Source organism: Perognathus longimembris, chromosome 4 (assembly GCF_023159225.1).
Source record: "Perognathus longimembris pacificus isolate PPM17 chromosome 4, ASM2315922v1, whole genome shotgun sequence".
Classification (NCBI taxonomy): Eukaryota; Metazoa; Chordata; class Mammalia; order Rodentia; family Heteromyidae; genus Perognathus; species Perognathus longimembris.
This window is the reverse complement of record NC_063164.1, coordinates 21,808,625-21,826,672: the sequence shown is the minus strand read 5'-3', so window position 1 is coordinate 21,826,672 and position 18,048 is coordinate 21,808,625. Positions and strand designations below refer to the sequence as shown.

General features: G+C 36.6%; 1 protein-coding gene across 1 annotated transcript in view; it reads left to right on the top strand.

Moving 5' to 3' along the window:
- Nucleotides 1–14,709, top strand: part of Cps1 (carbamoyl-phosphate synthase 1) — a 101,762-nt gene extending 87,053 nt beyond the window's left edge. Inside the window, exons 33-38 of the mRNA XM_048344179.1 lie at nucleotides 664–738; nucleotides 3,534–3,632; nucleotides 11,205–11,264; nucleotides 12,487–12,599; nucleotides 13,637–13,766; nucleotides 14,390–14,709. Coding sequence (XP_048200136.1) covers nucleotides 664–738; nucleotides 3,534–3,632; nucleotides 11,205–11,264; nucleotides 12,487–12,599; nucleotides 13,637–13,766; nucleotides 14,390–14,488 — 576 coding nt within the window. The 3' untranslated portion in view covers nucleotides 14,489–14,709. The remainder of the gene's footprint in view (nucleotides 1–663; nucleotides 739–3,533; nucleotides 3,633–11,204; nucleotides 11,265–12,486; nucleotides 12,600–13,636; nucleotides 13,767–14,389) is intronic.
- Nucleotides 14,710–18,048: the final 3,339 nt, after the last annotated feature.

Genomic DNA, 18,048 nt, shown 5'->3' with positions numbered 1-18,048 from the left:
GAAGCAATGGAGGAATTGTACAGACCAAATAGATGGACATAAGTAAGAACCAAGGACTTGGTTCATAGTGAACCACAGTGATAAAATAAGTCAAAGGGAAACACTCCTGTGTTCCAGTTCATATGAAAGTTCTGGGAAGAAGTGTTTCCAGTAGAATGTTTCAAAGCTCTTAAGAGGTGTCAACAACAGTTTAATGTCTCAGAAGTAAGCTTACAGACAGACATTTCTGGCAAGGTGCCTTGTTGTAAGTTCAAATGAATAGAACAAGAAGACAAATGTTCTAGAAGCCTGTCAAGGGGAAAAAATGTGTTTGAACTCTGTTTTGGGGGAGACCAATGCCCAGTAGACATTGTTTGAAATCCTTCCAATAAGAATATGTGCAGGCCCGATTGGAAACACTGGTCCAGACTGGTCCTAGGGGACCTATTTGCAGGAATAATTTGTGATTATTTAACCCAGGTTTCTGGCCAAGAGCTCAACAGATACTTGGAACAGTATTTTAAAGCCATCTTTCAAGTCATATGCTTGGATCAAAGAGATTTATTTTTTCATGTCTACCATAACCTAAATAAATCCTATGAGAGATGATTCACCAAAGATATTTGTCCTGTCTTATACTTTTATACCTCCTCTTATACTTTCCCCCCCTGTTTTGTCTGACAGGCTCCCATGTTTTCTTGGCCCCGGTTGAGGGATGCTGACCCCATTCTGAGATGTGAGATGGCCTCCACTGGAGAGGTAAGTAGCTAATGATCTGAGGATACTCTCATTGCATCAACACAGGGTTTTAGATCTGCATTTGGTAAAAATAGGAAGTGAGGTAGTAATTAGTGAGAAAAACACATGAACTTCAGCTTTCAGAGTAATCCTGAAGTGATTTAAGAATTTTTTTTTTTGCCAGTCCTGGGCCTTGGACTCATGGCCTGAGCACTGTCCCTGGCTTCTCTTTGAATAAGGCTAGCACTCTACCACTTGAGCCACAACCCCACTTCTGGCCGTTTTCTATATATGTGGTGCTGGGGAATCGAACCCAGGGCTTAATGTAAACGAGTCAAGCACTCTTGCCACTAGGCCATATTCCCAGCCCTGATTTAAGAATTTTGAATTAAAGAAAACTCATATATTTTCAGAAAAGAATCTAAATTCTCAGTTACATTTCAACTTTGGATATGTAATAATATGTGTTCATCCATCATCTCCACATTATCCTCAGGGAACAACTTTCAGATATATATCTTGATATTTAAATACATATGTCCAGTGTCTTAATTTTTATACGTACATATTATATCTACACATACATATGCACATATACATACATATATACTGAGCTCAGAGACCTATACAATATGGAATGTGCAGATAAATGAAATTAATTCCAAACACAGCGTCTTGAAATATACAGAATTAGGTAAATAGTTGGGAGGGTGGTGGCAGGATTGGGGGCGGGGAACCACCCTTAAATCAAGTTGAACCTTTTGAGGATTAGCTAAAAACCATAATGGGCCCGGCCACTGGATGTCCTTCTTCACTTGTATTGGTACTGTGTCAATGGATGGTTTCTTTAAGAATGTGAGATGTGTTCGCACATAGAGAGCTGTCAGATTCTTGAAAGTTCTGTACATGTCAGTGTCAGGACATTTTATGAATCACCTAGCCCCTGACAGACGTACTAGACACAACCTTCAGATTCACATCAGTGCACACTGGAGTGACAGCATCACCCTGGGAGGCATCGTTGTTTCTCTTGGTATTAGGGAGAATCTGAAAGAGGCAAAATTTTAATTGCAACAAATATGTGATGTTTTATATGGTTGCTTGGATACAAGCAGGATCTGTGATGAGAAGCCAGCTGAGACAAGGAGGCAGGCAGTAGGGAATAAATGACTATCTTGTCTATATTTGTACTCTTAGAAATGGTTTGCCTAGCCCTTTTGATCTTTCTTTTAATTTAGTAGGCAATTTTTTTTAAAGCTAGCTTTATTTGTTTCTGTTATGGTTGAAATGAAACTCAGGACCTTATATATTCTGAGAAAATCCAATCAGGTATTTCCCCAACCCCAAAATACCTTAAAGTGGGGTATAGCCTGAAGTTTCCAGTTTATTTAAGGTCATCTGGATCCAAAGGGTTATTTTCAGCTGCTCCAGGGTTGGGATCAGGGAGCATTCTGTTTTCCTTCATGCTGCTTTTATGTAGTGGCAAGCTTGGTTGTAGTGATTCTTTCCTGCCTCCCTATGTGCATTTAAACTCGTTGGTTAAATCTTTTCTGGGGAATTCTTCTCTTGTTGCAAAGATTCATATTTGTCCAAGTATCACCAGTGTGATGTTTCAAGGTCTGTTTGACTGAAATAAGAATGATAATTTTAGCTTCAATATTTCAATTGTGCTTCTGACAGATGTCAGTATTTAAAGTGCGTTTTTAAGCCAGCAGCTCCTAATCTAATTATGAAGTATTTCTTTCTAGTGGTAAGTCTGTATTAGAATATTTGACCACACTTGGTGATTTCACAGGAAGCTGCTGAAACCTACCTTGTGTCTTTGTGTCTGCTAGTAGACTAGTAGTAGGATGTAAGACCTACTAATTTAGTTTGATGTGATTCTAGTTAGTTGGCCAGTATTTGACTGATGAAAGTGTTTACTGTGGAGTGAAAAGCCTCATGTACTTGTGGTCAACTGAAGGTTATAGTCATGAGAACTTTCTTTGCCCAGTGAGAGAAAAGTCATTTGCTACAAGAATGAATTCAACCATCAGTGTTATTTACTGTAATGGCCGCTCTGGACCCATGCCAAATGGCGATGTGCATGGCAGCATTGAGTCTCATAGTGTTAAATTATACCACTTGTCCTCTAGTTATGGTAGCTGCATTGTAGTATTGTCTCCTCAGATGAAAGTTCTGTATATTCTGATATTATATGCTAGTTTGGAAACATTTCATACATATGACTGTGGTCTTCAAAAGCACTTGGTTCAGTTTGTAAAAATGATAAAAATAGAAAGCTCTTCTGAGATGTTCATACCAGTAGTATATTTGTCAATGATTTTTCTCAGTGTCAATGACTGCTAACTAATTAGCAGCTAGTCATGTCTACTACTGATCTGTAAATTTATGGGTGGCTTCATAGCATATATGTGACCTATACTGTTATTTAAGCATAAGGTCATATTAGTATTTGGAAATTCAACACATTTTGGACTAGAAGCTATGATTTGTATTCACATAACACAGTAGAATCCACTATGTTGCTCCATTGAGTGCTGGTAGATTGAAGAAAAATTGCTTATTTGTTCATTATGCTTAATTAAAACCATAAGATACATCTGCCCTGGCCAGCCACTTGGTCTCTTGGTCATTTCAGGTTGCATGGTCCGTCAGCGATATCTATAAAACCTAGGGAAGGTGTTTCTGGATAAATAAATATTGTTGTGCTTTCTATTTTCTATTTTTTGTTGTGTTTTGGTGTTTAGCTATAGTTCAAATAATCAGTAGTTACCTAGATTTGCTACCATTTTTCTTCATTTATTCCTAAATAGGTGGCTTGCTTTGGTGAAGGTATTCATACAGCCTTCCTAAAGGCAATGCTTTCGACTGGATTTAAGATACCACAGAAAGGCATTCTGATTGGAATCCAGGTAAGTTGTATGATGTTTTTTCCCATTCCCAGTGGCACACACTGTGAGTGTCTAAAATGTTCATTGTCTGGAAGAGGGGAACCTTCTTATGAAATAGCACTCTGTCATTGTTACTCAGGATATCTTAAAAACAAATATTTCCTAATTGTTTGATTAAGTTTTTGCTATATATTTTGCTATAAAGCTCTTTCTCTTTTCTTCCTGAACATGTTTCATGAACATGAGTTTCAATGAGAGTGTCTCACTTCCTCTTTTCCTGCCTTCTTTCTATATTCTTTTGCTAACACATCTGTATCTGTAGCATCTAGTCTTCCATCAGTAAGTCCCGCCTATAACTCATCATCTTCAGTCTTCTTCCCATTTTACAGTGATCTACTTGGTACATTATTTGGTGTCTTAAACTCCGTATTTAGCAAAGTAAAGATGACAATTTTTTCAGCTTGACATTTCACCTTGAATAGTTAATGAAAATCTGTGACTTGATGGATCTAAGAAATATTCAGGAGAATATTGTGAAGTTCTTGTTTATGATTGTTAGGAAAGTGAGACATTTATAAATCAGTATCTTCATACAATAGAAGGCAATTGCTTGTTTATAAATATAAATTAAAGGTAAGTTTTAGCATAACTTGTTTGATGGGAAACATCTATTACCCCTTAGAATGGTTATTGAAAGAGTCTACAAATGTTATATTTATAAAATTCCTGTAAACAATACTTCCCAACTATCCATTCAATTTCATTTGAGGTAATTCTGGAGCCCTCTTAAAAAAGAAAGAAACATATAAAATATTCCTGCTGTGCATTTAATAAACTATAACCCTGCATGGTTACCCCAAAATCAATAAAAATATAATTAGAACTTACCAGGTCTCCTCAAGTCAGTGGGTGGTTATTATAAATGCCATGTCATTAGGGTATTTTAACATTAGCAAATTAGACTCTGGAAAATGGACAAGTGTACTGGCTTTGGAGAAGTTTCTTCAAAGAGTAACTAGGGATTTTTCTTTATAAAGGTACTGGAAGGGCAATGGTGAGTAGCTAGAGCAGAAGCTAACGAGATGACTTGCGATTGGGAAGCTTAATGGCAGTTTAGAGACAAATTACATCATATGAGCGACTCATCACGTTACAAATGGGTATTAAGTATTATTAAGTCCCTAGTATGAGAATATTTGTCCACCTTCCAGTTATGGCTTAAAGTTTAATGTGAGCCCTGGGGGCTTTCCATGGAGATCATGCCCTTCACCCTCTTCTTCACAACAATCATAATAGTGCTAACATTTTAAAATACCAGCTTAGGAAGTCAGTGATGTATAAAATTGTGCCTTGTTTAGTTTAAGTGCTGCAGGAAATGTGAAGCAAAAGTTAATTCAATCCTTATGATGCTTTGGTGTAGTATTGGCATAACTGAACAGCATTTTGCTTTATAGGAGAAAGTGAGTTTTGTAGGTAAATAAAACGTGTGGCTTAAAGCAGTACTGGTCTGTTATTGAAAATATACCTTTCAATGCATTCATTTTGTAAGGAAATCAAAGCTCCAACAGCCACCTGAGTTGTTGCAAAGAACATTCTGTGAATGTATGAGTGAAAAATGTTAGGGATTTAGAAACACATATTTTGGATATTTTTAAAAGCTTTAATAGAAATAAAAAGTTATACTAATTATTGAAGTGTTTACTATTTAATAAATATTTAAAATAATTATAATGAATTATTTACAACTGGGGAAACTGATTTGCAATATAGTAAACCTTTACAGATGGTCAAGTTCTAATAATGCATTGTCTTATTTTGAATAGGAGTAATCTTTTTAATTACAAGGGTGATTTTCATTCATAATGATTTAAAAAATGTGCTTATCCTGATGACTTAATCTGAAACACATGACAGAATATACTAAGTAGAGAGATAATAGGTATGAAAGTCACTAGACTTTTTTGTTTAAAGCTAGAATAGGACCAAATTTAACTATAACCTTTTACCTAGCTTTCATGGCAACTGCAGATAAAGTTACATAGATTCTCTATTTCAGGACACATTGTAGTACTTTAACCTCATTTTACTTAATGTTCTACTTGGCTACAGCTCATATGGGCTGTTTCATAAACATAAAGTCAAAAGTAAAAGAGGTAGAATAGAACGGATATATATAGCAAGTACATTGGAAAACAATTGGTTGAAGTGAATCCCCAATCCCTATGAGGAAGTTCTAAAAGCAAATGTCTATAAATGCATTTTGATGTCTTAAGGTGATCATTCATTGCTGTATGGACTTTATTCACAAAAATGCGCTGGTAGCCATCTTTGTTGTGGTTAATTTGCTTTATTATTCCTTCCTTTCTATATCAATGGAGAGAATAGCCAGTAATTATCCCTTTCAAAAAAAGATTTGTCTCTTTTCCTGTCCAAACCTTGACCCAAATGCCTGTTAAAAGTAGAAAGGTTTAATAAATATACCATGACTCATTATTTTCCCATAACAAGTTGCACAATGAAATGAAAGGATCACAGCAATATGGAGTAGAAGAAAAAGGACTCTGATCCAGGGAACATTTTTTTTTTCATATACACTTTATGTAGTTGGTTTTTTTTTTGTTTGTTTGTTTTTGTTTTTGTTTTTTTTTTGGCCAGTCCTGGGGCTTGAACTAAAGGCCTGAGCACTGTCCCTGGCTTCTTTTTGGTCAAAGCTAGCATTCTGCCACTTGAGCCACAGTGCCACTTACGGCTTTTTCTATATATATGGTGCTGAGGAGTTGAACCCAGGGCTTTATGTATGCGAGGCACACATTTTACCACTGGGCCATATTCCCAGCTCAAGTTTTTACATAGTCAGGTATCAGAGAATTCTCTATTTTAGAAAATAGATGTGTGTGCTTGCCCCTATGGATGCAGGTGTGTGCACCTGGTAGTATACAGCACTCCTTTTAATTTCTCTTATTTCTACCCTTTTCTCTTTTACATACTGTCTATTTCTGTCCTTGCAAAGTTAAATCTCATAGGTGAAATTGCCCAGCAAGTGTAAGATGAATCTTTTGGAACTAGGATTTTAAGAGGAGAAAAACAAGATGCAGATTTTTGCCAAAGGTTTCTTGTCAATTATAGCATGCTCTGTGTCTCTACCAAGAGCAATTCCGAATCCCAAGGCATTTGTGATATAAGAAAGGTATAATGAAGGTTTATGTGGCAACACAATCGTCCTTGATTTTCCTGCAGTACTTTCAGGCACCTTTCATCCCATCGTGATTTTATTTTTAGCAGTTATGAGTAGGCAGTTTTGCCTCGTTTTGAGGTTTTCTAGAACACTCTTTAACAATGAGTGATTTACTCTAGAGTAGATCAAGAGCACTCACTGTGTTTTTCCCCTTGATTGGACTATTCAGTGAGGCTTGTAAAATGGCACGCACCAACCTGACATCTGCTCCAGCATCTCTCAGCAACACAAAGCAAGCATTTTTATTTGAAAAGACAACTCCAAGTGACATGAATAACCTTTTATTTTCAAAGCGGCATCATTAAGAACAACCATGCCATTGTCAATCCAGGCATCCCTGTGGAATCCGTAGGCATCACTTAATAGTAATGTGGCTGTCTTTTCAGCAGCTGGAAGTTGGGTTAGTGTGAAAACGATCATTGGAAGAAATACATCTATGTATTTCACTTTTAAAAGGCTTTCTTCCTTATAAACATTTCCAAGAAAATAAATCATCTTGTACTTTTCACCTTTAGGAACAAATGGTTTCTTACACCGGTATTTTCAATCAGCTTTGAAATCTGAGGCTACTCAGATGCAAGCTGACAGCTATAATTTCTTACTATCGAGAGGCTGTTTTGTGTGTCACAAGTGTTCAATACATGTTTGATAGAAGTTTATAATGTGTCCGTGGAAGCCAACACCCCAAACCAGAAGGCAGAGTGTTTCCCTAGCTGGTAGCTGCCAATACTGTCATGTTGGATATTTATCTTTTCCACTTGGGGGACAGCACTGAAACAGCTCTATAATGAGGTTCTGCCTGGTGTCTGCAGGTCCTCAAGGACTTGCTGACTTATTTTACTTTAAAATGGCAAAGGCAAAAAAAATTGTATTCTAGTACTCCTCCCTCAACATTTTTCATGGTGACTTTGGCTAAGGGTTAATACACCTTGACCTCAAAGTGTAAAATGAATGAATGGTAGTCCATCTGTCCTCAGTTCCTTCTGATTTCTAAACTGAAGTGTGCAGTAGCATCTCTTGGAGAGTTTGTGATGGCTGGAAATCACTTCTGAGTTTCTGATCGAACTGGGGGTGGAATCTACAGTGTCCTATTTATTAATAACTTCTGGGTGATGCTGATTGTGTTTACAGGGACCACACTTTAGGAAGCACTTTATCTGTGGAATGGTATTTTAAAAACATGGTTAAGAGTTATCTCATTATCATAATCACCATATTTTAGGTGATAGAGGAAAGTGTAAGAAATCGAGAATATAAAGTCAGTTTACAGAACACTTTTTGTTGAGCCTTCTGATATGCTTTGTTGCACACTTAAGTCTATTGTGCATATAGAAGGTCCACATGTAATAATCTGTATCTGGTGAAGTAAGTAGAATTTACTTCTACATACTTCATGTAAATTTGCTTTGTATCAAGGGATCTTAAACCCCAAAGAGAACCTTACATATTATCTGGTTCTCTCTCTTTCTAAGCAAGATCAACCTTGTACACATGATTGTCCCATTCTTATGTCTAATATATGATATATATTATATATGCATTCATATATATATATTTCCACCTGCCTTATTACATTTTGCTATTGTCACTAAGATTTATTCTCTATACTCTATTTTTTTATTTTACTTTTTAAAATGTGGAAGTATAAACTTTCTTTGATCTATGCTCATTTATTCTTGTTTGGTCCTGTGTGAAAATGGAAAGCTACTACCCTAGGCATGGTTACAATTCATGTTCTAGGAGACTGTCATAAATAACCCCAGAGCCTGCCTTTGCTGAGATTCATCCAGTTGCATTTATCTTTTCTATTTGCCAATCGTTTCCTCTTGTAAAACTGTAGTTCTGGGGGCCAAAGAAGGCTAGGATATAAAAGAATTCTATATTTGAACACCGTCTTTGTTGTCTTTTGCTAGGGTTTAGATCTATTCTTGGAGAAGCTCTGTGTATAAATATTAGAATGATTTTACAGGCTGAGTGTTACCAACATTATCAACAGACCTTGATTTCTTTTATTTACGTATGATTTATTTGTCAGTGCTGGGGCTTGAACTCAGGGCCTGGGCACTGTCCCTGACTTTCTTTTGCTCAAGGCTAGCACTACTGTGTGAGCCACAGAATCACTTCTGACCTTTTTTGTTTATGTGGTACTGAGGAATCAAACTCAGGGCTCATGCTTGCTAGGCAAGCACTCTACCACTAAGTATCATTCCCAGTCTCCCCCACCCCCCACCTTTTTCAACCACCATTTTTAGTTTCTGGATCTGATTTTTTTCTGAAAATATTTTTATACTCATATGTTAGTTCTACACAGGGGATTTTGCTTAGATATACCTATAATGTAGCCCCATTAATATCTCACCCCTTCTTTCACTCTACCTTACATACTCTCCCTTTTAAAACCATTTCAACAACTGTTTCTATTTTTATTTATTCAAATCAAATACTTTGGCCATGTTTACCTTCATTTATTATCTCCATTCCCTCCCCTCACCTGCTGATACTTTCCCGCCAACAGAAGCTGTGTTACTTCCCTATCACTCCTAGTTTTCACTGTGTATTAATTGTACCAAGAATTTTCTCATCACATATGTGACATATATTTTGCTCAGAGTAATTCTGTCTCTTGCTTTTTTCTTTACTTTTTCATCCATTTATTGATAAATAGCTTTCATTGAGAAACCTATGACATCTTTACATATAGTTGCAATATATTATTACTTCCACTCCATCCTTCTTTTTTTCCTCTCTCTTCTCAGATATGTCACAAGACATTTGCTGAAGGAACTAAGTTGCATTATCCATTTAAAACCACTTTGTAAAGGGAAACTAGCAAAATATAATCTCCTTTATTTCTAAGTATATATGTTTGAGTATGTATTAGTTTAAATATTTTATTTAGCTCAGTTAGACACTCATGCTAGTAAGGGTAAAGTTAGGTTTGCACTGTGGGTCAGTCATTCAGTTCTTTTCCCTCATTGTCTTGGAAACATCTTGGTTACAAGTGCTATGCTCAGAAGTGGGAGACATTTGATGGCAGTCAGCCGGAATCCAGGGAAGGCAGGGTGTGGAAGCTAGACAAGGCTAGCTGGATCCTAGGAAAATCACAATGGACTACGAAAAAATATCCCAGGGACAGGTGTTGTGGCACATGCTCTTAATTCAACAGGAAGACATAGGAGGATCTACATTTGAAAACTCATGGGCAAATGCATGAGAGTATTTGAAAAATAAACTGAAGGCAGGATTTTTGACAATATGGTTCTAAGTGGTAGAATGGTAGCTCTGAGTTTAATTCTCCATATCATGGGGAAAAAGTAAAAGAAAATATCTAAACAGTGAGCTAACATATCAGGGAAATATATGTGAGAGCACAATATGTTTATGTCTATACATGTATATAGTATGTGTATACACATATACATATGAATTTGCTTTGGGTTGAAACTATGACAGCTAATAGAGGAGACAAGGCTTGGAAACAGGGATGCAGAGTAGCAATGTAGCTTGAGGGAGGCTGGAGAAAACAATTACATTAATAGTAGCAATTAATATTGAGAGCTATTTTGGGGCCAGTAACTGTGCTAAGTATTATTACTACTAACATTTATATGTAGCTTACTTTATAAATTAGTTGACTGAGCTGTCATTCTGAGCCTGTGCACAGGTACTGTTAATTATTTCCACGTAGGACAGAGGAGACTGCATTCTAGGGTGGTTACATTGCTCAAGGTCAAAAAGCTTAATGCATTGAGGAACCTTGATAAGTGGAAATATTACTATCACTATTCTAGAAGTGCAGTGATGTCTCAGGGATGTCCACTACTAGTGAATGGTTAAGGTCAAAATTGAAAATGGAGCTTAGTGAATACAGAGCAATGCAAAATTGATTTATGAATGATTGAATTACTGCAGCTTCATTCTGTGCACAAGCTACTAATTTACTGAAGGCTAAATTAGAACTCAGCAATTAGAGCAAGTTGGGTAAACAGAGCAGTCCGAAAGGCAGATTGGGTTCAAGTCTCAACCCATATGCCCTTAAAAGTCTTCCTGACCACATGAAGGGTCCATGTTGAACTTGGTCTAAACCTATAGACTTAGGAATGACAGAACAGCAAGTTGAAAAGGCAGAGACTAAGACAATGTTGAAGGAATCTTACATATTTTGGAAAAGAAGGGATTCATACAGTTGGTAGATTAAAGTAATATACTTGTCCGCCTTTAATATAAAGCACATGACCACCTATGGGACTACTTTTTGTAATAGTATTATCATGGTATGGGCAAACACTGTATTATGTACATGTAGGTGAAAAAAGCATACATATCTACAAAATGAATTTTGTTAAAATCTTTTCCAGCAATCATTCCGTCCAAGATTCCTTGGTGTTGCTGAGCAATTACACAATGAAGGTTTCAAGGTATGTGCTATTATTATTATTATTTTCTTTAAGTAGTTTCTGTCAGCGTTCAAATCTACCTACAAATGAAATATTGCAGAAATAGGAAAAATAAATAGTTCAAAGTATGTCTTTTCAACCCCAAAGTTTTAACTCATGTAGTAGTTAAACTTCAAGAAAGCAAAATAATCAGAATACTTTTAAGTTTTAACAAAATTACTACAAACTCAATAGAAGCTGTCAACTGAAAAATGTAGAAACTTTACTGAAGCACAATTGGGAAAAGTCTCCATATAGTTCCATACACTTTTTCCTTTTTTATTTTCCTTTTTCCATATGAGGTCATGGTTTCCAGCTGTTCAGTTTCAGGTAAAAGTTTCTGTACAGAAAGCCTGGTTGAGTAAAACAAAATTATCAGGGTGAGTCTGTGGGCATGAGATTGTGTTTGCCTAATAAAAATAAATGCTAAACCATAAATCATTCTGTTGTTCTCTTCCTTAAGGGTAGTTAAAATTTAGGTTCTTAATTTTTCCCCACTGTAAATATTTTAACATAATAAAATTCTTGTGTCCATACATTCTAAGTTCAACTCTTTTTTTTTTTTGGCCAGTCCTGGGGCTTGGACTCAGGGCCTGAGCACTGTCCCTGGCTTCTTTTTGCTCAAGGCTAGCACTCTGCCACTTGAGCCACAGCGCCACTTCTGGCCATTTTCTGTATATGTGGTGCTGGGAAATTGAACCCAGGGCTTCATGTATATGAGGCAAGCACTCTTGCCACTAGGCCATATCCCCAGCCCCTAAGTTCAACTCTTTACTCGTGTGTGTGTGTGTGTGTGTGTGTGTGTGTGTGTGTGTGTGTGTGTGTGTGTGTGTCCTGGGCCTTGAACTCTAGGCCTGGACACTGTTGGTAAGCTTTTTTGCTCAAAGCTAACACACCACCATTTGACCCAGGAATCCACTTTTGGCTTTTGTGTGTGTGTGTTTTTGGAAGTTTATCGGAGATAAGGGTCTTGCCAACATTCCTGTCCAGGCTGGCTTTGAACTGTGATCCTCAGATCTCAGCCTCTTGTGTAGCTAAAATTATAGATGTGAGGCCTAGTGAATGACTAAGTCTCTACTCTTGATAATGCATTGCTTCACCATTCCCCAATTTCTTCCTTATATTTTAAGGGATAGTAGTAGTCCTCCTGCATCTCTCTAAGTCTTCCCTGTGAAATTAACTGACTTTTCTTTTTACAATGCAGCTCTTTGCCACAGAAGCCACATCAGACTGGCTTAATGCCAACAATGTTCCTGCCACCCCCGTGGCTTGGCCATCTCAGGAAGGGCAGAACCCAAGTCTCTCTTCCATCAGAAAGTAAGCACTACATGGCTATGTCTACAATATGTCAAATACTACTTAACCACTATATGTATATATGTGTGTGACTATATAATGTAGTTAAGTTGTTATATACAATATAACATAGTGTCACATATAATATATACCACATGTATCATATATTCAATTACATACATACATGTGCAATATTATATATGTATATGTACATATAAATGTGCTATGTACATATGATATATCATATGATCATGTACATTTCACTGAGGTTATGGGTCAATTTATTTAGCACTTATGACTTGCATAATGCTGGAGTGAGGACTATAATAATGTCGTCTATTTGATTACTAATTGGTCATTTCTTAATCAAGTTGGCCTTAGGCCTTATGACTACTAGATTCTGACTTATGCTAAAATATACATACTGAACTGCACAGGCTTTGAGGAATACCCATGCATTGACATTTACAAGACTATGTGATTTAAATGCATAGCCAATTATTGTCAGTTGTTCTGAGGTGTCTTGGTTCACCCAGTGGCTCTCCACTACCAAATTTTATGTTTTATACTACTTGCCAGAAGTATCATTAGTCAATTTATAAATCATTATCAAATCTATAAAATAATGGTATCACTTCCATACCTGAACTGGCTTCTAGTAATAGTCTATGCCCTTTGCAAAGCTTTGTCAAAACAATAATCAACAACACTTTATGCTTCTAACATTTCAACATCTCTTAGTGTGTGTTGCAGCCCAGCAGCACCTGCTGAAAGGCACCAATCTCCTCTTGGTTCAAACAAACAAACCTCTGTCAAATTCCCGGGTTTTCCAATGGTCAGAGAGTAAGGTTTGTTTTCAAAGGAATATAGATTTCATTTTTGTATTCCATTAGAATTTGAACATGCACTAAGGATTAGTGGAGATTAGGTGACAGTCAACTCAGTGTGGCATTTACTTTGAATGACTGAGAGACTACTTTATGTTCCTCTTCCTGAAACTAATTACAAAATATACGTTGTCATCTGCAAGTTTTTATTTATTTTGTTTATTCTTCCAGATTGATAAGAGATGGCAGCATTGACCTTGTGATTAACCTCCCCAACAACAACACCAAGTTTGTCCATGATAATTATGTGATCCGGAGGACAGCTGTTGACAGTGGAATTGCTCTTCTCACTAATTTCCAGGTATGCTCTTTCATCTAGATACAGGTGACACAGTTTCCAGGACTGATCAGTACATGCACATCTGTCTTTCCACCCCTTGTAGCAATAAGAACAGAGAGGAAGTTTTAATAGAACCTAAAGTAATGATGTTAATATAGTAGCTCATGTCTTACTTGGAACATGTAAGCATTTGTTGATCTACAGCCATGGCTCTTTAGTTACTGACACAATTATCCTTTGTTAAAAAGTGACAGTGTGATATGAAAGAATCAAACTCCAGTTGCATTTTTGCTCAAGGAAAAGCACCGTGTAATTAAAAGTCCAGATGTAGTACAAGTTCTTGTCCAACTCAGAGAAAATGATTGTTGGGTTCTGAGATTTGAGATTATTATTTGTTTATTGTGGTTTTTTTTCTTTCCCCAAGTCCATTTTAAATCCTCTAGTGGGGAAGAAATAAACTTATTCATGATGAGGTCTAAGATATGGAAAAAAATCACCATATAAAATAAAAATTTATTGCACCTTTCATCCCAGGCTCCTTTGAAAACTAGTAGCAGAGACACTGTGACTTTTCACTTCTGGTTCATTAAACATTCACTTTCATCTCATATGGGTTGCTAACATTCTTGGCATTTTATTTTCAGGTGACCAAACTTTTTGCGGAAGCTGTGCAGAAATCTCGTAATGTGGACTCCAAGAGTCTTTTCCACTACAGGCAGTACAGTGCTGGAAAAGCAGCATAGAGCAGCAGACTCCCCAGGCCCATCCGTCAATCCTCCCGAGCCACATTGTGTCTGAAGGAAGTGATTCCCAGCTTTGTCTCCCCAAGATGAATATCAACACCAAACTTTCTTCCAGTTTACTCTGCTACACTTTAGTACCCTGTATCTCACACAATTAAATGCTATCAGCTACTTTTTCAAAAGCTTCTTCAGAGTCTTTTCTTAAGCAACTTGTTGTTCATGAGATTTTCATGCCCTTAGTGGTTCCTTTATTTTATTTTAGTTTTAGTTTTATTTTAGTTTTGCTTACTTGCAGTTCACATTTTATGGTTCTGATTAACGGAGATTATTGTAGAAAATGTTGCTCTTCTATCCTCTACATTCTTTGTAACTTAAACTCACCTTGTGATTGTATTTAATTAGTATCTGCCATATTCAAGACACATTAGCAGAGAAGAATACTATAAAAATTTGTAGAAATGAAATATAATTTATGGACCTCTTTTGAATACTGGTATATTTCTGATTATCATATTATAATTCCCACTTTCATGGCTAATCCAATTACGTCATTTTCCTTTCTTATAATACTGAACTTGACCATTGGGACAGATTTTTTGATTATGGATTTCCTTAATGGCTATTGGCTTGCAATTTTTTTTTGGACTGTCAGCATATGCAAGTAACACTGAAGTGGTTATTTTCTTGCTTTTCTTACTGGGTGATAATCTGAGCCAAATGAAATCTACAGATTTGTGCCATTTGCTCTTTCTCAACTCTCTCTCAATTTTGGAACAAGGTAGATGTCATGTTTATTTCTGTCAGATGACTGACATATTCTATTGATCTAAGCCCAGACTGCAGCCAAATCCACACACATCTAAACAAATGACCATCATTGCTCCCATGTAAAGAAAACTTCTTCCTTCAGAGGATCCTTTGTCACTTTTAAGTATTTTGTGTTATCATAAGTGCTCCAATGGTGAAACTTTTAAATAAAAATACTATTAAGAGGCAATGCATCAGCTGAATTCTTGCATTATGTATTTACTTGACACATTAAAATCATTTTTATTCTGGGTATCATTTTTTCCTAGGCCAACTCACTCAGGATACTGAGCAAATTGATGTTAAAAACAAAATTTGCAATATTTTAAAATTCCTCTCCTTATTCCTTCTTGTTTAGCAGTATCAACGTAACCTTTATGAGCTCATATATTGTCGCTAATATGAAGGCATTCAAATATATGGCCACTACTCTCCACTGACTCAATATTGCTACAAAAATGCTACAAACCTTAAAAAAAATTGATATTGGGGAATCAAATCCAGAGCTCCATGCATGTTAGGCAAATGCTCAGTCCCTAAGCTACATCCATAGATCTATAATAAACTTAAAACTCTCATGTATAAAAACCGAGAAATACAACTCAACCCAGAGGTTAAGCCATATTTTCTAATGGAGATAGAGTGAGTAGGCACAGTTGCTCTGTAACTTGGTACCTAAAATGTGGCTTTGTGGGGGGCCCTAAAAATACAGATGATACAGTAGCTTTTAATCCTTTTCTCTTACACTCATTCCATCAACTAATTGCCCTTCTGTATGAGTCTACATGAAAGTCGAGTTTCAAATTAATCTTTTCCCTTCAGTACTCTCTTATCACAGTGGATGGAACCTTTCATTTCTTCTTCTTTTTTATTTTATTTTATTTTTTTTCTTATTTATTGTCAAAGTTACAGTTTCATACATTAGGCACTGGATACATTTCTTGTACTGTTTGTTATCTCCTCCCTCATCCCCCCTCCCCCCTCCCCCCTTTCCTCTCTCCCCATGAGTTGTTCAGTTGGTTTACACCAGTTTTGCAAGTATTGCTTTTGTAGTCATTTGTCTTTTTATCTCGTGTCTCTCAATTTTGGTATTCCCTTTCACTTTCCTAGTTCTAATACCAGTATACACAGTTTCCAATATACTCAGATAAGATACAGTGATGGTGCAGGTACAACCACAGGAAGGGGATACAAGAGGATCATCAACAATAGAAGCTACGGTTTCACATGGCATGTTGAAAGTAATTACAACAGTGATATAACACTCATTCTTTTTCTTTAATTTCTTCTTGTAACCTTATAGCACTAATTTCTGACCAATCATTCATTTGCCTGTAATTTTTTTAACAAGTTTTCCTGTATCACTTCTACTTCTATCCTAGTTTATTTCTGTAAATTCATTTGTTCTCACTACCACCACTACAAGAATGAGCATTATAGAATATGAAGTACTTCTCAGGAAGTTAAAATAATACCATGACCATATGCTGTTATATTACAAGAATAAAGGGAAGATTAGACATTCAGTAGTTAAGTAACATGGCCAAGAACATGTAAGACAGTGTTGTTTAGTTTTTTATATTATAAAAGACACATGCTGGGTGCTGTACTCTCACCTGTAATCCTAACTACTGGGGAGGATGCGATCCTAGGTTTCACACTGATGCCAGAAAGTCTTCGAGAGCTTTTTTTTTTTTTTCAAAAAAATTATTTTATTGCAGAAGGGTTATAGTTACATAAGTAATGTAACAAGTACATTTCTTTTGGAACAGTGTTACCACCATCATCCCTTCCCCCATTTGCCCCCACCCCACCCCAGGTTGTAAAGTTCATTTCCAACGTAGTGTCTAGTGAGTATCACTGTTGCATTGGTTCACCCTTTGTCCCACCATTTCTGTGGCTCCCCTTCCCGTTCCTAAATCAGATAAACTTATAAACAAGACAAAGGTTACAGAAATAAATGGTGACATCAGGGGACTAAACCAAAGGGGGAAGGGAAATTACTGCGAACAGTACACTAAGGAAAAAACAACAACTCTTGTTTCCATTTCTTGGGGTTCATTGAGATAGGCATCATTTTATACAGCCATGTGGACGTAGCAATTAAGCTATTATAATCATTTGCTAGGACTATTCTAGACATATTTTAGTTAATACAAATGAAGGAGACCATGCAGCCTATGTTTCTTTGGGTCTGGCATACATAATTTTTTCCAAGCCTTTCCTTTTCCTTAAAAATAGGTAATGTCATAATTTCTAATAGAAGCACAGAAATCTATCTATATATCTATCCCATTGTCTTGATCCATTCATACACTGAGGGGCATCTGGGTTGAATCCATATCATCACTATGGAAAACAATGCTGCTGTGGTTGTGCTTGTAGCTTTAGTGTGGCCTTGTTTGTGGTCATATGGGTAGATGCTCAGGAATGGGATTGTTGGGTCATTGGGGAGTTCTATGGTGGATCCTTAGGTATCACTCTGCACTGGAATCAATTCCAAATGGAAAGGCTAGATACCCTGAAAATACAGGAAGGGATAGGGGAAACCCTAGAGGTCACTGGCACAGATTGAAACTTTGTAAGTAAAGCTCCAGAAACACAAAAAATTAAAGGAAGGCTGGATAAAGGCATTACAATGTAGAGTTCCTGCATGGCAAAGGACATAGCAAGATAAATAGAAAGCCCACAGATCTGGGAGATCTTTACAAGGGCCTCATATCTAAAATACACGTAGAGCTCAAAAAATTAAA